This window comes from Elephas maximus, chromosome 9, assembly GCF_024166365.1.
Source record: "Elephas maximus indicus isolate mEleMax1 chromosome 9, mEleMax1 primary haplotype, whole genome shotgun sequence".
NCBI lineage: Eukaryota > Metazoa > Chordata > Mammalia > Proboscidea > Elephantidae > Elephas > Elephas maximus.
This window is the reverse complement of record NC_064827.1, coordinates 7,739,431-7,762,921: the sequence shown is the minus strand read 5'-3', so window position 1 is coordinate 7,762,921 and position 23,491 is coordinate 7,739,431. Positions and strand designations below refer to the sequence as shown.

The following is a 23,491-nucleotide window of genomic DNA, read 5'->3' as shown; positions in this document are numbered from 1 at the left end:
CGAGATGCGACAGTCGGCTTCCGTCAAGATTCCAGCCTTGGAAACCGTGGGGCAGTTCTCCTCTGTCCTAGGCTTGCTATGAGTCAGAGCCAACTCGATGGCAGTGGGTTTAATGCTTGTTTGCTCTGTGTTAACTGAGTAACGTTACTAGTAGAGGTACCAACTAAAGACCAAATGAAGATGAATGAGTTCAGCAAATTGGTTGGTCTTGTTTCTTCTTCCATTGTGATGTGCAATCGGTGAAGGCAGACTTGAGCAGGAGTGGATATGGTGAAATCCCACAAATCTGCTTCCATTTCCACCTGCACTTCACAAGAAGCCTCCATAATGTCACAGACTCTCACTGAGTAATACTCAGTCACGTAACTCTCGTCGTCTGGTTTTATTCTGAAGACAACTCGGAGATGTGGGCAGGGCAGACCTTACTGTTTCCACCGTTAAGTGAGAAAAGTAAGACTCAGAAGGTAAAAGGAGCTTGTCCAACATCACAGGGCCAGCAAGGAACCACAGTGGGACTGGAACCCAATGGTAATGAGCCTTTGTGGAATGCTACAGCCGTGACACCATGCTGCTCCCTGGCCAGATTAGAAGTTGGAGCTCTCCTTTCTAAATCAGTACACGACTGCTGATGCTAACACTCCAACAGCCTTGATGGGAGGAGCCCTGGGGGCAGCAGTGGTCAAGCACTTGGCTTAAAGGCTTAAAGGCTGGCGGTTTGAACCTACTTAGCAGCTCTGTGGAAGAAAGACCTGGCAATCTGCTTCTGTAAAGATGACAGCCTAGAAAACCCTATGGGGCAGTTCTACTCGGTCACACGAAGGTCACTGTGAGTGGGAATCGACTTGATGGCACCCACCAACAACAGCCGTGGTCCCATGCTGCTCCCTCGCCAGTTAAGAAGTCCGAGCTCCCCTTTCTAAATCAGAACATGACTGGTGATGCTAATACCATAACAAGATGCCCATAACCCGATGGCTCAGGTTGCTAAGTATTTGTTTTTCTTTTCTTTAGAGAACTGGGGAACACAAATATTCATGGCCAATTCTGAAATGATCCCTGTGGCAAGTGACAATGTGGCATCTTCCCAGACCCTCCAGCCCAAGGCCTCACAGCAGAGGTATTCCTCCCTCACAACATCTCTTCAGATCCCCAATGATCCCCCAATATGGTGCCTGGCCCCTCGGCAGTGAAGGACAGGAGGTGAATTCCCAGACAGCAGAAGTGTGGTCAAGGGTGAGGCCATAGGACTCTTCTCGGCTGAGTGCTAGAAAGGACTTTCTGAATGGGGTAGGGTGAAACCCCTGTTAGCAGCAGGATCTGAGCTGAGGGGTATGGCCACTTTAGGGCGACAAGAGATGAGATGAGACACCAGGTAAGGGGGAGGGCAACATTAAAAAACCAGTGGCCGTCCCATCAACTCCAACTCACGGTGACCCCATGCGTGTGCTCCATAGGGTTTTCAATGGCTGATCTTGGAAAGCAGATCACCAGGCCTCTCTTCTGAGGTGCCTCTGGATGGACTCAAACCACCCACCTTTCAGTTAGCAGCACAGTGTGGTATCGGTTTGCACCACCCAGCCAGGAACTCCTCCAGCATTATACGGGGCAATGGTCTGTTATGATCCATAGACGTTTCAATGGTTAATATCAGAAGTAAATCACCAGGCCTTTCTTCCAAGGCATGCCCGGGTGGACTCAAACCACCAACCTTTCGCAGCCTAGCGTGTTAACCATTTGCACCGCCCAGGGACCAGGAGGGCATCAGAGGACATCTAAGTCTCCGCGGCTCTAACGGCCTCTGATTCTAATCTGACTGCACGTTCGAAGAAATACCAGAGAAAATAATCCACAGAGAGCCTTCTTGGCTGCGTCCTTGCTGGTTATTTCTCAACAAGAAATCCCACTGCAGCAGCTCCTTCATGATGTTATTCAGGGCAGTTAAGGGAGATTTTGGAACTACTTCAAGGCCGTTTAAATTCATTATCTAATGCTAATTAAAATGATCTGTTTCCATGTCACCAAGGAAAATTTTGTTAGGAAACTGATGGGCCTCAGCGGTCAGTTACTGAGCTGAGCGCAGTGAGAGCCTCCAGCACCCAGCACCCTACATCACTGACCACTACATGAGAGGCAGCTAACATGGCGGTGCACCCGGCTTGGGGCAGTTCCAGGGCCAGCCAGGTATCAGACAGCAGACCTGCTGTGGACCCTCTCTGCTGCCTTGGGGCAGGTGCACCACCGCTTGGGGTTGGATTAGGTCAGCGGTTTTTCTACCTTGGAGTCCCTTGGTGGTGCAAATGATTAACACACTTTGCTGTTAACGGAAATGTTGGTGGTTCAAGTTTACCCAGAGGTGGCTTGGAATAAAGGCCAGGTGAGCTCCTTCTGATATTTAGCCAGTGAAACGTCTGTGGATTACAACGGAACACTGCCTGATATAATGCTGGAGGAGTCTCTGGGTGGTGCAAACGGGTACACGCTCAACTGCTCAGTGAAATGCTGGCAGGCCGAGTCCGCCCAGAGCTGCCTCAGGAGGCCTGGCGAGATGCATCTCCAAGATCAGCCACTGAAAACCCTACAGAGCACAGTTCTACTCTGACACACGTAGGGTCACCAAGAGTCGGGGCTGATCTGACAGCCACTGATTTTTTTAATGTTCCCCTCTCCTTTACCTGGTGTCCCATCTCCTCACCTTCTGACCCCCTCCAGTGGCTGTGCCCCTCAGCTCAGACCCTGCTGCTAACGGGTTTGTTCTCCACCTCCCCATTCAGAAAGTCCTTCCTAGCACTCAGCTGAGAAGGGCCCTGTGACCTCACCCTTGACTACACCTCTGCTCTCTGGGAATTCACCCCCTGCCCTTCACTGCCGAGGGGCCAGGGGCCAGTTCAGGGCATCGTTGGAGATCTGAAGACGTTCTGTGAGGGATGAATACGATTGCTAGGAGGCCTCGGACCCAACTGCAGTTCTTCAAGTGTCTCAGGCACCCCGGGCCTTCGAGGATCCCATGTGATCTATGCCAAGCCCTCTTCTGATGGAGGACAGAACTAATATAAGTGGAGACTTTAAAAAGACTGTTCACAGTAGCCCTGTGACCTGGGAGTCAGACAAGGGGAGGAGGGCCAGCCCCACACATGTGACGGATCACCGAGAGAGGCACCTTCACACACACAGCCTCATTAGATTCTGACACAGCCCTGGGGTTCTCAGCTATTACCCCTACTTTTACAATTAAGGGTGTGGCGGTTCCTAAGGGCTGTGATTTGCCCCCATTCCAGGGCTGGGTGGAGCCAGGCCAAGCCTCCAAGACTGATGGATCTTCTATACCATGAACCTCAAGTGGTTTTCACTGTGGCACAGCTCTCAGCAACCCCTCACAATCACAGATTCTCATTTAAAAAGCCCTGTATAAGATTCTCTAGATGAACCTTGATCAAAAAGGGGGAAATGCAGAATATCAAATTCTTATGAAATTCAGAATTTCTGAAACCATTGAGGCTAGATGGACCCCCAAAACTACTGTCCTGAGATAATCTTTAAGCCTTAAACCAAAAGTATCCCCTGAAATCTTCTTTAAACTTCGCAACAGCTTAGTTAGTAAAGAATGTCTGCCTTGAGCATTGTGCTTTTTGCAGAACTATTTACGGGACAAATTAACAGCGACTCTAAAGGTTAGACAGGAAGCTTGAGGGATAGTAAGTTGATGTAAATGGAGGAGAAAAATCCATAAAAGGAGGGTGAGAATGGTTGTACAATTTCAAGAATGCAATCCACTACACTCAGTTGTACAGGTAGAAAACTGTTGAATTGGTGTATATTTTGCTGTGGATATTCCCAACAACAACAAAGAAAATAAATTATTAAAAGAATGAAAAGCCCTTTATAAATGGCAGGAGCAGGAAGCCCCAGATCATCTGCCCAGCAAGTGTCTGGGTTCCCCAAACACGTCCAAGGCTGTTTCCTCAACTAGCGTCACCCAGGGTCGGTGCGCTCTTTCCAGGGCTCCTCCTGGTGCAGACCACACTCTGCCTCTGGATGCTGCCACCATACACCGGAAGGCCTACCTTCCCAGGTGAAACCAGTTGTTGTAGGGTCGACTCCGACTCACGGCAACCCCATGTGTGTCGGAGCAGAGCTGCACTCCATGGGGTTTTCGCTGGCCGACTGTCCAGAAGCCCGTCGGCAGGCCTTTCTTCCGAGGTGCCTCTGGGTGGACTGGAACCAACATTTGGCTACGAGCTGAGCGCGACACTGTCTGTGTCATGCAGGGAGCCTTCAGGTGAAAAAATCGTTACCTTTGAGTCAATTCTGACTCACAGCGACCCTCTAGGACAGAGTAGAACTGTTCCATAGGGTTTCCAAGGCTGTCATCTTTCTGGGAGCAGACTGTCAGATCTTTCTCCCGAGGAGTGGTTGGTAGGTTCGAACCACCAACCTTTCATTTAGCAGCTGAGCGCTTAAGCACTGCGCTGCCAGGGCTCCTTGCCTCGAGGTAAAACTACCCTTTTCTCCTTCAAGAAAACAAACTCCTTCTAACCTGTCTAGCTCTCAGCTGTCTACCTGAGCAAAGTGAGAGACCTCGCAGTAAGGTGAATGGCAGGCCACCGCTAGAGGGGCTCTTCGAACCTACCAGAGCAATCTGCATTTCCAAAGGCCCCAGCTTGGCTCACATGCTTTAATTCTCTGCCTCCCAACCTGTGGGCAGACACGACTGTAAGCAGCCTGCCACCTGACTGTTCCCTAGCACTGGCTACCAAGGGCACGATGTCCCACACGTGTTTGGCTGCTTTTCAAATGGACGTCACCACTGATGTTTTAAAATGTAAAATACATGTTTAAAAGTGGTCATGGACTCATGGCGGTTTCTATGTGATTTCTTGGCCAATAGATTGCTCAAAAGCACAACCGTAATTTTGTGGCGGGGGGGCAGGGATCCCTGGAATGTTTGATGTTTAAAAACTCAGGGATGGGAACCTTACTTGATTTCAAAGTCACGACTTTCAGAGTTGTCACAGGGGCTGTCCAGCAGTGCCCCAATCTCTGGGATTCTTAATGCCAACTGCCATTCAGGTGACCCCAACTCAAGGTGACACCAAGCACAACTGACCGAAATGCTGTGGTCCTGCAGCGTCCCCATGATCAGATGCAGATGGGACAGCTGTGGCCCACAGGGTTTTCACTGGGGGTGTTCAGAAGTAGATTGCCAGGCCTTTCTTCCTGGTGTGGAAGCTCCTCTGAAACCTGTTCAGCATCACAGCAACATGCAAGCCTCCCCTGACACACGGGTGCTGGCTGCACACGAGGCCCACTGGCCGGGAATCGAACCTGGGTCTCCCGCATGGAAGGTGAGAATTCTACCACACGGAACTGCCACTGCCCCTGCCTGTATGGAAAACTGGCCTCGACAGTGAGCCCCGTCTAGTCTGTGTGCGGGGCCCAGCCCTAAATGCTTTCCATATATTTAACTCTCACAAAGAGGATGCGTTACCTTCATTTTATAAACAAGGAAACCGAAGCAGGGAGTGTCTGTGGACACCCAGCTAGAGCCTGGCTTCCAGTCACAACGTTCTTTCCAGAGCCAGTACTCCTGGCCACTACCCTACACTGCCTCTAATTTTTTGTGACTTTTGTTGGACTGTGTCCCCGAAACGTGTTGAATTCCTGGCCCCTGTACCTGTGGGTGTGATCCTGTTTGGATAGGGCTTTCTTTTGTTATATTAATGAGGCCATACCAATACAGGCCGATCCTAAACCTAATCTCTTCTGAGTTATAAAAAGAGAAATAGGGTGGGGTGGAAGGAAACGCCCTGTGAGGACTGACTACCAGCCAAGGAACCAAGGAACGCCCGTGGGAAGCTACCCATGAGGAAGGAAGCTATACAGCCGAGACCCGGATTTGGACCTTTAGCCTCTCAACTGTGGGAAAACACACTGCTGTCTTCAAAGCCACCCACGTGTGGTAGTGGGTGTTCCAGTAGCACCAGGTGACTAAGACAACTTTCCCATTCCAAAGGGACTGGTGTGCGAATGTGCAGCAGAAAACCCCCCACCCTAAACCTGCTCACTTCCAGGAGTGCCCACTGTAGAGAAAAGTTCTGAGAGGGGAAAAGTTACTACAAAAAAGCTGCCCAGGCTTCGGTAGACACTGGGAGATACTGAGAAAAGGTGCTGTATTCTACCCACAGCAAAAGGCCTTGACCCTAAGACCACCATTGTTTTACGCATCGCTCAGAAAGGAAAAGAGCTGCCAATAAACAACGGCCACGCTGAGACATCGACTGTTAAGACGGACCCTGCTTTCATGTTTCTTAAAATGCGAAACGAACGTGCATCTGAGAATTGACGAGCACAGGGACACGCAGCCAGGCCTCTCTAGCCCACGACCTGAGTGAGGAGCTGGAGATCCGGGGGAGCGCGAGCATCCATCACGTGTCTCCTGCAGAGGCCCCTGGACACCACATGCTCTGCTTTCAGCCCCACGCGAGATCCTGTTTTGATGCTACTTATTAATCAGAGTGCTTTGCCCATTAATGAATCACTGTGCCCAAAGAAATATCATGCCGTGATTTGGGAGACCTGGGCCATATGTCTTTCTCCAGGCAGGTCGTGATGGGTTGTCCTTGTTAGCTGCCCTTGAGTCGGCTCCTACTCATGTTGACCCCACTTACAGCAGAAGGAATGTTGCCCAGTTCTGCGCCATCTTCACAGGCACAAGTGTGCTCGAGTCCATTGTTGCAGCCACTTGTATCTGAGTGCCTTCCGACCTAAGCGGCTCATCTTCCGGCACCTCATCAGACAATATTCTGCTGTGGCTCACGGTGTTTCATCAGCTGATTTTCAGAAGACTGCCAGGCATTTCTTCCTAGCCTGTCTTAGCCTGGAAGCTCCCCTGAAACCTGATAAATATCCAAAGTATGTGACATGAAGCCTTGCCATTCTTGCTTCCAAGGAGCACTCTGGCTGTATTCCAAGACAGAATTGTTCATTCTTCTAGCAATCCACGGTATATTCCATATTCTTCAACACCGTAATTCAAAGGCATTGATTCTTTTTCGGTCTTCCTTATTCATTGTCCAACTTTCGCATGCATATGATGTGATTGAAAATACCATGGCTTGGATCAGGCACACCTTAGTCCTTAAAGTGGCATCTTTGCTTTCTAACACTTTAAAGCGGTTTTTTGCAGCAGATTTGCCCAGTGCAATGGGTCATTTGATTTCCTGACTGCTGCTTCCACGGGCGTTGATGATGGATCCAAGTAAAATGAAATCCTTGACAACTTCAATCTTTTCTCCATTAATCATGTTATTGCTTATTGGTCCAGTTGTGAGAATTTCTTTATACTGAGGTGTAATCCATGCTAAAGGCTATAGTCTTTGATCTTCATCAGTAAGTGCTTCAAGTCCTCTTCACTTTCAGCAAGCAAGGTTGTGTCATCTACATAACACAGGTTGTTAATGAGTCTTCCTCCAGTCCTAATGCCCAGTTCTTCTTCATATAGTTCAGCTCCTTGGATTCTCTGCTCAGCATACAGATTGAATAGGTATGGTGAAAGGCTACAACCCTGACACAGCTTTCTTGATTTTAAACCACACACTAGTCCCTTGTTCTGTTGGAATGACTGTCTCTTGGTCTACGTACAGGTTCCACATGAGAACAATTAAGTGTTCTAGAATTCCCATTCTTTGCATTGTTATGTATAATTTCTTATGATCCACACAGTCAAATACCTTTGCATAGTCGATAAAACACAGGTAAACATCTTCCTGGTATTCTCTGCTTTCAGCCAAGATCCATCTGACATCAGCAATGATATATCCCTGGTTCCACATCCTCTTCTGAATCCGGCCTGAATTTCTGGCAGTTCCCTGTTGATATACTGCTGCAACCACTTTTGAATGATCTTTAACAAAATTTTACTTGCGTGTCATATAAATGATATTGTTTGACAATTTCCTCATTCTGTTGAATCACCTTTCTTTGGAATGGGCACAAATATGGATCTCTTCCAGTTGGTTAGCCAGGTAGCTGTCTTCCAAATTCCTTGTCATAGGCAAGTGAGCACCTCCGGCACTGCATTCGTTGCTGAAACTTTTCAATTGGTATTTCATCAATTCCTGGAGCCTTGTTTTTTGCCAAGGCCTTCAGTGCAGCTTGGACTTCTTCCTTCAATACCATCAGCTCCTGATCATATGCTACCTCCTAAAATGGTTGAATGTTGACCAATTCTTTTTGGTACAGTGACTCTGTATTCCTTCCATCTTCTTTTGATGCTGCCTGTGTCATTCAATATTTTGTCCATTAGGAAAAAAAAAAAAAAAAAGCCCATTGTATAGACTCAATTCCAACTCATAGAGACCCCATAGGACAGAGTAGAACTGCCCCACAGGGTTTCCAAGGAGCAGCCGGTGGATTCAAACTGCTGATCTTTAGGTTAGTAGCCAAGCTCTCAAGCAATTTTGCCCACAGAATCCTTCAAATTTGCAATGCATGAATTTTTTCTTGAGTTCTTTCAGTTTAAGAAATGCCAAGTGTGTTCTTCTCTTTTTGGTTTTTTCACTCCAGGTCTTCACACATTTCATTTTAATATTTTACTGTCTTTTCAAGCTGCCCTTTGAAATCTTCTGTACAGCTCTTTTACTACATCACATCTTCCATTCACTTTAAACACTCTATGTTCCAGAGCAAGTTTCGGAGTCTCTTCTGACATCCATTCTAGTCTTTTCTTTCTTCCCTGTCTTTTTAATGACCTTTTGCTTTCTTCACGTATGATGTCCTTGATGCCATTCTACAACTCCTTTGGTCTTTGGTCTTTAGCGTTAAATGCATCAAATCTATTCTTGAGATGGTTTTTAAATTCAGGTGGAATATACTTAAGTTCGTACTTTGGCTCTTGTGGACTTGTTCTAATTTTCTTCAGCTTCAACTTAAACTTGTATGTGAGCAATTGATGATCAGTTCTGCAGCTGGCCCCTGGCCTTGTTCTGACTGACGATATTGAGCTTTTCCAGTCTTTTCACAGGTGTAGTTGATTTGATTCCTGAGTATTCCATCCGATAAGGTCCATGTGTATAGTTGCCGTTTATGTTGTTGAAGAAAGGTATTTGCAATGAAGAAGTCGCTGGTCTTGCAAAAATCTATCATATGATCTCTGGTCTCGTTTCTATCACCAGGGTCATGTTCTCCAACACGGATCCTTCTTCATTTCCAACTTCTGCATTCCAATCATCAGTAATTATCAGTGCATCTTGACGGTATGTTTCAGACTGCAGAAGTTGATAAAAATCTTTAATTTCCTCATCTTTGGTATTAGCGGTTGGTTAGTAAATTTGAATAATATTTGTATTAACTGGTCTTCCTTGCAGGCGTATGGATATTACCCTATCACTGACAGTATTGTACTTCACCATAGACCTTGAAATGTTCTTTTTGCTGATGAATGAGATACCACTCCTCTTCAATTTGTCATTCCCAGCATAGTAGACCATATGATTTTCTGAATCAGAATGGCCTACTACCGTCCACCCAAATAGGATGACTTTGAAATGTGGCAGGAGGGGACTCCCCAAAGAAAAGAGGTATTCCAGAGTGAAACATCCATCCACCAGGTTATTATTACCAGCAGATAGACTGGATTCCAACAGATCTATATTTAAAATCAGGCTTAGATATTAATCAGCACAGGTGGGGCAGAATAGTTGCTCTGGTATGTAAAACAAAATCCAAGTCTTGTCCATTTTCTCAGAAGCGCTTTCTTGTGGCCACTCAAGTCTTCAGGGGTCACGTTCTTTTTCCATCGCTGCCAAATGCTAAATGTAGCCACACCAAGAGAGCATCCCTTCACTGTGGGAAGGCCTATCAATAAGGACATGAGTTCTAAACGGGAGGGGGTTTCCATCTACCAGGAAAGACTGTTTGCAAGCATCTGGAAGTCATTTACAATATCTAAATTATTCACTATGCTTAATTAGAGTCATCAAGAGCAAAAGTCAGATGATTCTCATAACCTTTCAAATTCCTAGCACCTTCCACGCCAAGTTTTCATCACACACCAGGCGCATATCAGAGCTAATCATAGCTTCCCAAGATATAAACAACTCCTCAAGAACAAGAGAGCCTGGATCGAGATTTCTCATTTCGACATTTTTGTGGCTGTCTGTCCACGTACATCAAGCAATGGGCACGAGTCCATGTTTAAAATTAGATAAGACGTTTTGATGAGAGATTCCCAATGCCGTCCTTCATGGGGAAGGGAGTGGAAACACCAGCGGTATCTTGAGAGGTGCTGGTTTTGGGGTACAAACACACGCAGTGATTAGTGTCTGTCTGTATGCTCTAGAATGCAGGGCCAAACAGCCACTTTGATCCTGTTCATAAAAGACCTACTGTCCAAGGAACATACTGTCTCTCTTGGCTAAGACTCTTCATTTAAAAAAACCTTAATCATTTACGTGGGAAAAAGATTACAGAACTCGGGGCCCTGTGGTGGTGGTGCTGGTTTTAAGTTCAGGAAAGAAGTAAAAAGGAAAAGAGTTATGGAGGTGGTTAATATTTAGTTTCTTTAGGTTAAGCACCATGTGGGGTAAGAATTCAAGTCGCAGATTTCTATGTTTATCTATTTAGTTTTGGTCTAGAAATAGCTTATGATTGTTCGCCTAGTATTATCTGGCGTTGTTGGAAACCTTGCATTCAGCTTAGCCATTACTCTAAATGTATACACATGCGTATCTTCATTCCGCAAGAGTTACTTAAGAATAACCTCCTAAAACGAAGATGCAAACTTTTCAGAATTTCAATGAAAATAGCAAGGTCATCTCCTATTTTGAAGAGCTGATTCTTCAAGTTCCGTCATGTAGGCCATGAGAGGCCCTGTTATGGACTGAACTGTGTCCCCTAAAAGTATGTGTTGGAATCCTAACCCTTGTACCCATAGATGTAATCCCATGTGGGAGGAAGGTTTGTTTTGTTAACAAGGTCAAGTCAGTGTAGGGTGTCACCTACACGAATCACTTCTCAAGTATAAGGAGCAAGAGACACAGACAAACTGGGGGAAAACAGATGCCACATGAGGGTCAACAAGGAGCGCCAGGGCCACAGAAGCTAAAAGAGGCAAGGATCTTCCCCCAGAGACGGCAGAGTGAGCCAGTGCCATCAATTCGGCCTTGTTGCCTCCAGTACCGTGAGAAGATTAATTTCCGTTCTTTAAAGCCACTTACCTGTAATGTGTGTTATAGCAGCACGAACTAACTAAGACAGGCTGATATTGGGTTATACAAATGCTTATCACACCTCACTTAAAGGGAGAAGTGGGGTTTTCCTTCCTTCGAGGCAACATCAGATCCCTGGGGAAAACAAAGATTGGGTGCATGTTGGCTACAACAAGTTGAACTTTAAAATCAAGACATTATTGAATGCATGGAAAATGAGCCCTTCCTCCAGGCTGGTGGGTTGATTTTAGTTTGAGTAAAGCCATTTGCAAACTTCTGCTTAAAAATGCTGTGTTGTTCAAAAAGAAAGACCAGACTTGCTGGCCTGACAGAGACTGGAAAAACCCTGCGAGTATGGCCCCTGGACACCCTTTCAGCTCAGTAATGAGGTCACTCCTGAGGTTCACCCTTCAGCCAAAGATTGAACGGGCCCTTGGAACAAAATAAGACTAAAGGAGCACACCAGCCCTGGGGCAGGGACTGGAAGCCAGGAGGGAACAGGAAAGCTGGTAATAGGGAACCTAGGGTTGAGAAGGGAGAGCGTTCACATGTGTGGGGCTGTTAACCGATGTCATATAACAATGTGTGTACTGTTTGATGAGAAACTAGTTTGTTCTGTATACCTTCATGTAAAGTTCAATTAAAAAAAAAAAAAGTGTGTTGTGAGGGCATCTCTGCTCCCTCCAGAAAGGGAAATTTAAGAGTAAAAATGGCATAAACTCACGGGGCAAAGTCAGCAGGGGAGCAGCCGGCGATGGATGAGCGACGACAGCCAGTTTCTGGAAGAACAGAAAGCAGTAGAGAATGGAGTGGAGCTGGGGAAACTGAATACCAAGTGCGTGCACTGAAGTAAATTCTCACCACAATATACCATAAAGTCCCAGCAATCAGAGGTACCAGGGGCTGCAGGAGGCCCGGGGTGGAAAACGGGGGGTTAGTTACAGCTCTTTCTAAGCAGATGAGGACCCCCATCCCCACCCCGGCAGGAGGCTGTAGACCCACGCTGGCTCGGTTTCTGTAGCTTGGGGAGCACCAGATGTGACGGAGCACGGAGCACGGAGCACGGAGCAGAGCAGAGGCACTGTCCTGAAAAGAGGGCTTAATTACAACCCCGCCCGAGCACACAGTGCTCAGAGCAGGGGCTGACGGTGAGTTCCTCTGCAAAGACAATGAATGGCCAGACAAAAGACCTACAGATACTGACATCTGGAGGACCCCAATGAAACAGCAGGGTCTGCACCTGGTGACCTGTACAGGAAGCAGCCAACAGGAGGGAACAGGAAGGCCTGCCCCTTTCTAATCAGAGTTGTATCTTAAATACACAAGGAGAGCCAGAGATCTCTCTAGGAAAGCCTCCACCATAAGACCAAAACCAACAGTGAGAGCAGATGACAGAAGAGACAAAGCAAGACGAAAATTAAATACACACACGCCCAGCAACACAAGAGATATTGCTTCCAAGAAAGATGAAAGGTCACGTCAGTGGGAAGCCTGGGGGGGAAAGGAGAGCAAATGTCTCACTCAGAAAACAAAACAAAACGCCAATGAGATGAAAAACAGGAGAAAATACAGGAAATCAGAGGATGGAACCAGCACTCAAAAGCTGAATAACAGGAGTTCCAAAAAGAAAGACTAAAGAAAACAGAGGGGAAAATAATCAGAAATAATACAAAACCAACTCCAAGAATGGAAAGGCTTCTCTCACTGAAGCGGTTCATCAAAGGCCCAGCAAGAAGACGACACACGTGACAAGCATCCACGTACACGATGCCTGAAATGTGAAAAGGCTGGGGATGAAGGAAGCCCTGGAAGCTTCCACAGACGCTCCCCACCGCCCTCAAAAAAGGCCACCCACAGACTGGGATTGAGGACAGCACTGGACTTCCATAGCAACTCTGACCGAAGCCTTCAAAATCCTGTGGCAAGGTTAATTTCAAACCAGAATTCTAAATCCAGCCAAACTAGGCACCTAGGTGTGAAAGGGTAGAAATGAAGACATTTAGACTTGCAAGGTCTTCAGAACTTTACCTCCCGGGCATTCTTTCCCAGGAAGCTACCGGAGGCTGTGCCTCATTCAACAGAGCTTGTTAGACAAGAAAGAGAAAAGCAAGGGATCTGTAGGACAGAAATGAAGGGCAAGTCCAGGGTGATAAGGACAGTTTGTACCCAGAAAGCCCACTGGCTCTGGGAGAAAGTAGAAATGCTAGTGGACATTACATGCTGGAAAGTATGGAAATCGACATACTAGGGGCTGTTGCAGGTTCGTGTACTTTGGGCACCAAGTTTCTAAAGACTCAAGTCCACAGAGCCTAAATGAGACACACGGACTTACTCTCTCACATAACACAGTCCAGGGCTGGGACAACGCAAACCCGCCCAGTGGGTCCTCGGGAGAAAGACCTGGTGACCGACTCCTGCAGAGATTACAGCCTAGGAAACCCGTCACCCAGGGGCCATCGTGAGTCAGAACTGACTCAGACACCCCGCAACAACAGCAGCAGCTCTCGGAGCTGATTTAGTTGGCAGACCCACCCCATCTCTGTACCCCGTGTCTGGCCGTCCTCAGCACGTCTGTCTCTCGGAGCTGATTTAGTCGGCAGACCCACCCCATCTCTCTACCCTGTGTCTGCCCGTCCTCAGCACGTCTGTTCCTCACCTTGTGGCTGCAAGCTGGCCCGATGGCTCCAGGCATCCTGCCTGCACGAACCAGTCGGCTGGCAGAAAAGGGTCTCTCTTCCTTGTGAGCACCACCTAAGAAACCTCCCAGGACCACCTTGCTTCCATTGGCCAGGGCCCTTCCTAAGCCTGTCGCTGACGTAAAGAATGGGCCCCCAGGATGAGTTTACACTGGAGCTCTTTTGTAGCAGACATACAAGGAACATCTGTGCATGGCCCCTGGGGTAACAGATGAGGCTGCTGGAGGCCAGGGCAGCCAGCTCATGGTTGCTCCCACTCAAGCGCCCCAGGGTTGAGGTTGTTAAATCTCAGCACATCTCTGACCCATTCAAGGTGCCCTGGGTGGAGAGAACTGGACTCTACCCATCAGGCTGGACCTGAGTATCGTGGAGGGGGTAGGCCAGAATAACACGGGAACACCACCAGGCTAAAAGAAGAGGACAAGAGCTGCCCACTGTCGGGTGGACAGCAATGGTGCCTGTTAGAGAAAAGCTTAAGCAACTCTCATGAAAAACCTGGGAGAAATTCATCACAGGAATGTAGAAAACCAAGCAAATGAAAACAAATGAAGCCATGATTAATTCCAGGAAAAACAAAATGGTATAGGAAACATAATGAGAGTTTGCTACCCGATTCCACATTTAACAATTTACGTGGAACTGCTGATTTATCAAAAAGGACGCAATTCTACTGGCAGGGAGGTGAGAGGGGAAGCAGGGGGGTGGCCGTGGTGAAAGCTCTAACTCTGTTTTTTATAACAGGAAGTCAAAAGAAAATGTCTCCCACTGATAACTCGAAAGATACTGTCTATTTAGAAATGCAGTGACGCTAGAAGAACTACAAGCACCATCTGCTTCCGGGAGGGTCAGGGAGGGATGTGGAAGGCTCGGACAGGGCTGCTGCTTTGGTTATAACCTTCAAATTTTCTGACTAACTCTTGAAATTATGCACATTATTTTTAGTTTTGGAAAGATGAAAAAATTGGCTTCCCCCTCCGCCCCGGAATTCTTTCTTCACATGCAGAGCACAAACTCACCGTGCATTAAACAAAAGCAGCTCCCTACTGCCTTTTCCTGCTCCCCCTCACCCCGCCCACTCCCCCCAGCTGCCCACCCCACCCTTAGGCCTCTCGCTGGGCAAAGGGTGGGCAGGGAGGCAGAATTCACGCCAAGAGGAGCAGGTATCGGCTCTTTTACACCCTGGGAAAGGCTGATGCACCCGGCAGGTCAGCCCTGTAGCTGGTCAGCTGGGAGTGGCCCTAGGACCCTGCAGCCTGGTGAGGGAGCACCACGATGCCCCCATAGGGGTGACTGCAGTGACAGAGACCCAAGAGGACATTCTGTTCTGCCAGGCCACCAGAGAAAGGGCCAGCAGCACAGGACATCATCACAGCTCTGTGTCGAGGGCAGACATTCACAGGCAGAGAGCTACAACCCTTCCAAGCTTTGTTGCTGAGAGTCAACACAGTTTCAAAATCCAAACATCCCACCTGTACTCAAACCACCGTCTGTCAGTGTGTAGTGCTGTGGTGGCTTGCGCGCTGCTGCGATGCTGGAAGCTACACCAACAGTATTTCAAATACCAGCAGGGTCACCCATGGAAGACAGGTTTCTGTGGAGCTTCGAGACTGAGACAGCCTACAAAAAAATACCTGGAGATCTCCTACTGAAAATTAGCCAGTGCAAACCCTAGGGACCACAACAGAACACTGTTGGATAGAGTGGTGGAAGATGAGCTCCTGGGTTGGAAAGCACTCAAAATACACAGTGGCTGCAACAATGGACTTGAACATATCAATGATTGTGAAGATGGCACAAAATTGGACGTTTCATACGTGGGGTTGCCAAGAGTCGGAGCTGACTTGCCAGCCACCACCACTATCACCTGCACTTAACTTTGAACTTCTGTACTGTAACCAACTTGCATCTCCTTCCTTCTAACACAAACCCTGTAGACTCTTAACTACTTTGAGGCAGTCTCAAGGGAGAATGTGTCACCCCCAAGGAGCCATTTCCTTGGAGGTCCCAGATCCAGAGACTAGGAGATTTTCCCAGTGACGCTGATCCAACGCCAATAACCCCCGTGATCCCCTAATTCATCTAAAACATTTTCTCGAGTGGCTTCCAAACAAAATCTAACAGGGAACCCAATCACAGGGCAGCTGGGAATGCAGCTATGGATCCTATCCTCTCCCCAACCCATCCAGGCGCTAAGGCTCCTGAAGGTCAGTTCAAGGGCAGTAACTCCCACCTCAATGTGCTGTCCTCTCCTACACTCAGACTTCCCTTTGAGGTTTCAACCAGCGCCACCTCCTCCATGAAGCCTTCTCAGACTGCTCATGGGAGATGCCTTCTCCCCCTAATCAACCCAGGCTGCCACACTCTATACAGAGTTGGTTCGTACCCCGTACAGTTGTTAAGCTTCTGCATCACGGCCTCATGCTGTGATTTGCTTGCTACCCAATCTGATACAGGAGATGGGTATAATTAAAGAAGAAAGAAGACCACTTTTAGAAACCACTTTATAAATAGATTCTCATACAAAGAAGAAACATGTACAGAGCACCCGAATTACCAGCCAGGTGGACCCCAAGTCTTCTTTCCCTCTCTGGGCAAGTGAAGCAGGATAGGGGGACGGCTGTCTCGGTCAGAACTGTCCCGCCTAGGCCCCCAGTTTTTCCAGCAGTGCTTCGATTCCTTTGCTGGTGTGTTTGGTCTTTTCCAACGCGGGAAGCAGGCTCTTCAGTCCAGCTTTAACTTTGCTTGCAACTTCTTGATCAGAACTCTGGAGAAGGCTGAAGAGAAAGGAAAAACTGAAACCAGCCAACAAAAAGCTGAATTCCATGACAACCTGCAGATCACGTGCCAATGTCCCTGTACTCATGGTATAAAAACGCGCTGCCTGTGAGACAAGGCTGTAGCTATATGCAAATATGTGTTTCATCTGCCAGATGAAGGACGGGGGGCCAGCAGCCTGTATCTAACACTACAGAGAGAGCGTTTTATAACCCTGCTGGTGGAGTCACCCGAGAGAAGACACTGCTGGGGCCAACTGTGGTCCAGACTGACCGCACCTGTACCTCACCTTACGACTTGACATACACGCTGCCTCGGAATTAGTTACATGTATCCTGGAGTCCCTGCGTGGTGCAGTTAATGCACTCAGCTGCTAACCAGATGGTTTAAGTCTACCTAAAGGCCTTAGAAGGTCTCCTTCTGAAAAATCTCCCATAGAAAACCCTGTGGAGCAGAGCTCTACTCTGACATGCACGCGGCTGCCACGAGTGAGAATCTACTCGACGGTAACTGGTAACACGCTTCGTATCTTTTCTTTCTCATCTAGATTGTCAGCACAAGAGCTGCGCCCTTGTGTTTATTTCCTTCAGGCCTTGTGGCACCACAGCGGAGGTAGACTGGGCCTGTGCACTAAGCTCAATACAGAGGAGGAGAGCTGGCATTTGCACTGAGCTCAATAGAGAGGAGGAGAGCAGACCTGTGCACTGAGCTCAATAGAGAGGGGAGGAGAGCGGGCCTGTGCACTGAACTCAATAGAGAGGGGAGGAGAGGGGGCCTGTGCACTGAGCTCAACAGAGAGGTGAGGAGAGCGGGCCTGTGCACTGAGCTCAACAGAAAGGGAAGGAGAGCTGGCCTGTGCACTGAGCTCAATAGAGAGGGGAGGAGACTGGGCCTGTGCACTGAGCTCAACAGAGAGGAGGAGAGCAGGCCTGTGCACTGAGCTCAATAGGGAGGGGAGGAGAGCGGGCCTGTGCACTGAGCTCAGTAGGGAGGGGAGGAGAGCGGGCCTGTGCACTGAGCTCAATAGAGAGGAGGAGATCGGGCCTGTGTACTGAGCTCAATAGAGAAGAGGAGAGCGGGCCTGTGCACTGAGCTCAGTAGAGAGGAGGAGAGCGGGCCTGTGCACTGAGCTCAATAGGAGGAGAGCAGGCCTGTGCACTGAGCTCAACAGAGAGGAGGAGAGCAGGCCTGTGCACTATGCTCAATAGAAAGGAAGAGATCGGGCCTGTGCAGTGAGCTCAATAGAGAGGAGGAGAGCAGGCCTGTGCACTGAGCTCAAAAGAGAGGTGAGGAGAGCGGGCCTGTGCACTGAGCTCAGTAGAAAGGGGAGGAGAGGGGGCCTGTGCACTGAGCTCAATAGAGAGGGGAGGAGAGCAGGCCTGTGCACTGAGCTCAACAGAGAGGTGAGGAGAGCGGGCCTGTGCACTGAGCTCAATAGAGAGGGGAGGAGAGGGGGCCTGTGCACTGAGCTCAATAGAGAGGGGAGGAGACCGGGACTGTGCACTGAGCTCAACAGAGAGGAGGAGAGCAGGCCTGTGCAGTGAGCTCAATAGGGAGGGGGGAGAGCGGGTCTGTGCACTGAGCTCAATAGAGAGGAGAGAGGGCCTGTGCACTGAGCTCAATGGCCGTGACATTTCATGAAGAAGTGAGGAGCTTTACCTGGGAGCTTAACTACAGGGGGTGAAGCCTGTCTCTGCCCCTCACTGGCTATATAACCAAGATTATTCAAATTCTCTATGACTTAGTTACCTGATCTATGAAATGGGATTAAGAGCAGCATCCACCTTCTATTTCCCAGGGACGTTTTGAGTTTCAAAAGGCTGTAGGTATAAAGCACGCAGCCAGAGCCTGGCAGTCAGTTAGTGCTCCATAACGTCACCCTTAAACAAACTGCCGGCCTCTGCTTTCTGAAGGCTTGTCTGCGCGCTGTCACCACAAGTGGACACAGCAGAGAATACCAGGTCTGCCTCTCCTGTTCTCCCTCCACATCTTCACAACCTCACTGAAATGGCGGTCTCTGAATCATCCCAGAAAGCCAACTCCCGGCATTTTCCAAAGTCCCTGATTCCCATTAATGTCCCTCAGGTCAGCCAAGAGGGGGGCAAGTCAGCAGCGTCCAGCGGCAGGCACCCCACTGCTGATGGAGACGAGACACAGGCACAGCCTGCCACCTGCAAGGCTGAAAAGTGGGAAAAGTAAAGCCTCCTTTCATAGGGTTGTGACTTGCTAGGTGCTGTTATTTTTCACCCTTGGCTAAACGCACAGCCACAAAACCAGGAAAAAACCAAATCAGGTGCCATCGAGTCAACTCTGACTCCTAGGGACCCTGTGTGCGTCAGAGAAGACCTGAGCTCAACAGAGTTTTCAATGGCTCATTTCTCAGAAGCAGATCGCCAGGCCTTTCTTCCGCAGCACCTTTAGGTGGACTTGAACTACCATCTCCCAGTTAGCAGCCACATGCATTAACTGTCTGCACCACCCAGGGACTCTGTCACATGAGGATACACAATGATAAGAAGTTAACCTTTTTACTAGACAGAATGCTAAGCCTTTCATGTACAACATCACCTTCAGTTTTCCTAGCACTCCAGGGATTACCATTAGTCTATTTTACAACCAGCACTGTATCAGACAATGTGCTGCTGCCATCCATAAGGTTTTCACTGGCTAATGCTTTTCAGAAGTAGACTGCCAGGTCCCTCTTCCTAGTCTGTCTTAGTCTGGAAGCTCAGCTGAGACCTGTCCTCCATGAGTGACCCTGCTGGTATCTGAACACCCGTGGCATAGCTTCCAGCATCCCAGCAACACGCAAGCCCCCACAGTACAACAAACTGACAGACACGTGCTGGGAGATGAGCCCCCCAGGTTGGAAGGCACTCAAAAGGTGACTGGGGAAGAGCTGCTTCCTCAGTAGAGTCGACCATAACGATGTGGACGGAGTAAAGCTTTCAGGACCTTCATTTGCTGATGTGGCACGACTCAAAATGAGAAGAAACAGCTGCAAACATCCATTAATAATCGGAACCTGGATTGTACGAAGTATGAATCTGGGAAAACTGGAAATCGTCAAAAATGAAATGGAACACATGAACATCGATATCTTAAGCATTGGTGAGCTGAAATGGACTGGTATTGGCCATTTTGAATCGGACAATCATATACTCTACTATGCTGGGAATGACAACTTGAAGAGGAATGGTGTTACATTCATGGTCAAAAAGAACGTTTCATGGTCTGTCCTGAGGTACAATGCCGTCAGTGATAGGAAAATATCCATACACCTACAAGGAAGACCAGTTAATATGGACTATTATTCAAATTTACGCACCAACCACTAGGGCCAAAGATGAAGAAAAAGAAGATTTTTATCAGCTGCTGCAGTCTGAAATTGATCCAACATGCAATCAAGATGCCCTGATAATTACTGGCGATTGGAATGCGAAAGTTGGAAACAAAGAAGAAGGATCAGTAGTTAGAAAATACGGCCTTGGTGACAGAAACAATGCTGGAGATCGAATGATAGAATTTTGCAAGACCAACAACTTCTTCATTGCAAATACCTTCTTACACCAACATAAATGGTGACTTCACACATGGACCTCCCCAGATGAAGCACACAGAAATCAAACTGACTACATCTGTGGAAAGAGATGATGGAAAAGCTCAATATCATCAGTCAGAACAAGGCCAGGGGCCGGCTGTGGAACAGACCATCAACTGCTCATATACAAGTTCAAGCTGAAACTGAAGAAAATTAGAGCAAGTCCACGACAGCCAAAATATGACCTTGAGTACAGTCCACCTGAATTTAGAGACCATGTGAAGAACAGATTTGACGCATTGAACACTAGTGACCGAAGACCAGACGAGTTGTAGAAAGACATCAAGGACATCATCCATGAAGAAATCAAGAGGTCACTAAAAAGACAAGAAAGAAAAGACCAAGATGGATGTCAGAGGAGACTCTGAAACTTGCTCTTGAGCGTCGAGCTGCTAAAGCAAAAGGAAGAATTGATGAAGTAAAAGAACTGAAGATTTCAAAGGGCATCTTGAGAAGACAAAGTATTATAATGACATGTGCAAAGAGCTGGAAAACCAAAAGGGAAGAATACACTCAGCGTTTCTCAAGCTGAAAGAACTGAAGAAAAAATTCAAGCCTGGAGTTACAATAGTGAAAAATTCTATGGGGAAAATATTAAACGATGCAGGAAGCATCAAAAGAAGATGGAAGGAATACACAGTCATTATACTAAAAAGAATTAGTCGATGTTCAACCATTTCAAGAGGTGGCATATGATCAGGAACTGACGGAACTGAAGGAAGAAGTCCAAGCTGCTCTGAAGGCACTGGTGAAAAACAAGGCTCCAGGAATTGATGGAACATCAATTGAGATGTTTCAACAAACAGATGCAGCGCTGGAGGTGCTCACTCGTCTATGCCAAGAAATGTGGAAGACAGCTTCCTGGCCAACTGATTGGAAGAGATCCATATTTATGCCTATTCCCAAGAAAGGTGATCCAACCGAATGTGGAAACTACAGAACAATATCATTAATATCACACGCAGGCAAAATTTTGCTCAAGATCATTCAAAAATGGCTGCAGCAGTATATCAACAGGGAACTGCCAGAAATTCAGGCTGGTTTCAGAAGAGGACGCGGAACCAGGGATATCATTGCTGATATCAGATGGATCCTGGCTGAGAGCAGAGAACACCACAAGGATGTTTACCTGTGTTTTATTGACTATGCAAAGGCATTCGACTGTGTGGATCATAAGAAATTATGGATAACATTGCGAAGAATGAGAATTCCAGAACACTTAATTGTGCTCATGAGGAACCTTTAGATAGATCAAGAGGCAGTTGTTCAGACAGAACAAGGGGATACTGATTGGTTTAAAGTCAGGAAAGGTGTGCGTCAGGGTCGTATCCTTTCACCATACCTATTCAATCTGTATGCTGAGCAAATAATATGAGAAGCTGGACTGTATCAAGAAGAAAGGGGCATCAGGATTGGAGGAAGACTCATTAACAACCTGCATTATGCAGATGACACAACCTTGCTTGCTGAAAGTGAAGAGGACTTGAAGCACTAACTGATGAAGATCAAAGACCGCAGCCTTCAGTATGGATTGCACCTCAACATAAAGAAAACAAAAATCCTCACAACTGGACCAATAAGCAACACCATGATAAATGGAGAAAAGATTGAAGTTGTCAAGGATTTCATTTTACTTGGATCCACATTCAACAGTCATGAAAGCAACAGTGAAGAAATCAAAAGATGCATTGCATTGGGCAAATCTGCTGCAAAGGACCTCTTCAAAGTGCTGAAGAACAAAGATGTTACCCTGAAGACTAAGGTGTGCCTGACCCAAGCCATGGTATTTTCAATCACATTACATGCATGTGAAGGCTGGACAATGAATAAGGAAGACGGAAGAAGAGTTGATGCCTTTGAATTGTGGTGTTGGCGAAGAATATTGAATATACCGTGGACTGCCAAAGGAATGAACAGATCTGTCTTGGAAGAAGTACAACCAGGATGCTCCTTAGAAGCAAGGATGGTGAGACTGCATCTTACATACTTCGGACATGTTGTCAAGAGGGATCAGTCCCTGGAGAAGGACATCGTGCTTGGCAGAGTACAGGGTCAGCGGAAAAGAGGAAGACATTCAACAAGGTAAACTGACACAGTGGCTGCAACAATGAGCTCAAGCGTAACAACGATTTTAAGGATGGCTCGGGACCGGGTAGTGTTTCGTTCCGTTGTGCATAGGGTTACTGTGAGTTGGAGCCGACTCCACAGTATCTAACAACAACAACAACAACAGCCTATAGCATATACCTAAAAAAATCCTGCTGCCCTATATAGAACCAACATGTGTGATATTCAAAAGGTCCCGTGGTGGCGCAAGTGGCTGGCTATCAGCTGCTAACCTAAAAGCTGGTGGTTCAAACCCACCCAGCAGTGCCACGGAAGGGACTGGTGATCTGCTGCCATAAATACAGCCAAGAAAACCCTGAGGAGCAGTTCTACTCTGTCACAAGGATGCTAACAGATGAGCAGGAAACAAAACATGAAATGTATAACCCAGTTAACTTTGTTGTTTCTATTTATCTTCATTCATCCATCTGTAAGATAAAGGTTATCTATCTACACATTCGAGGAGCCCTGGTGGCGTGGTGGTTAAAGCATTCAGCTGTTAACCAAAAGGTCGGCAGTTCAACTCCACCAGCTGTTCCTTGGAAGCCTTATCAGGCAGTTCTACTCTGTCCTATAGGATCACTATGAGTCAGAATAGACTCGACAGCAATGGTTTGGTTTTGGTGTTTTTTTCCAGCCTAGTAGGCTCATCTTCCAGCACCTCTATAGGGCAATGTTCTCGTTGTGATCCATTGGACTGTACTGGCTGATTTTCTGAAGTAGATGGCCAGGCCTTTCTTCCTTGACTGTCTTAGTCTTGAAGCTCTGCTGAAACCTCTCCACCATGAGTGACCCTGCTGGTATTTGAAAAAACAGTGGCATAGCTTCCAGCATCACAGCAACACTCAAGCCACCATAGTATAACCTACTGACAGATGACTGGTGGGCTCTGTTTCCTATTGTCTCCAATGCATGACATGCCTCTCACTTTCAATCGTGTTTAATCTTTCCTTTTCAAACAGCAGAGAAAAGCTACCTAGTTATTATAGTAAGTTTCACCTGAAACAAAGAAAAATTGATATTATTTCCTTCAACTTTCTTGTTGTTGTTAGGTGCCATCTAGTTGGTTCCAACTCATAGTGACCCTGTGCACAACAGAACGAAACACT

The 23,491-nt window shown here is 47.4% G+C and overlaps 1 protein-coding gene across 1 annotated transcript in view; it reads right to left on the bottom strand.

Moving 5' to 3' along the window:
- Window positions 1–16,373: 16,373 nt before the first annotated feature.
- Window positions 16,374–23,491, bottom strand: part of PUM3 (pumilio RNA binding family member 3) — a 63,428-nt gene continuing 56,310 nt past the window's right edge. Inside the window, exon 18 of the mRNA XM_049897292.1 lies at window positions 16,374–16,674. Within this exon, the coding sequence (XP_049753249.1) occupies window positions 16,542–16,674 (133 nt within the window). The 3' untranslated portion in view covers window positions 16,374–16,541. The remainder of the gene's footprint in view (window positions 16,675–23,491) is intronic.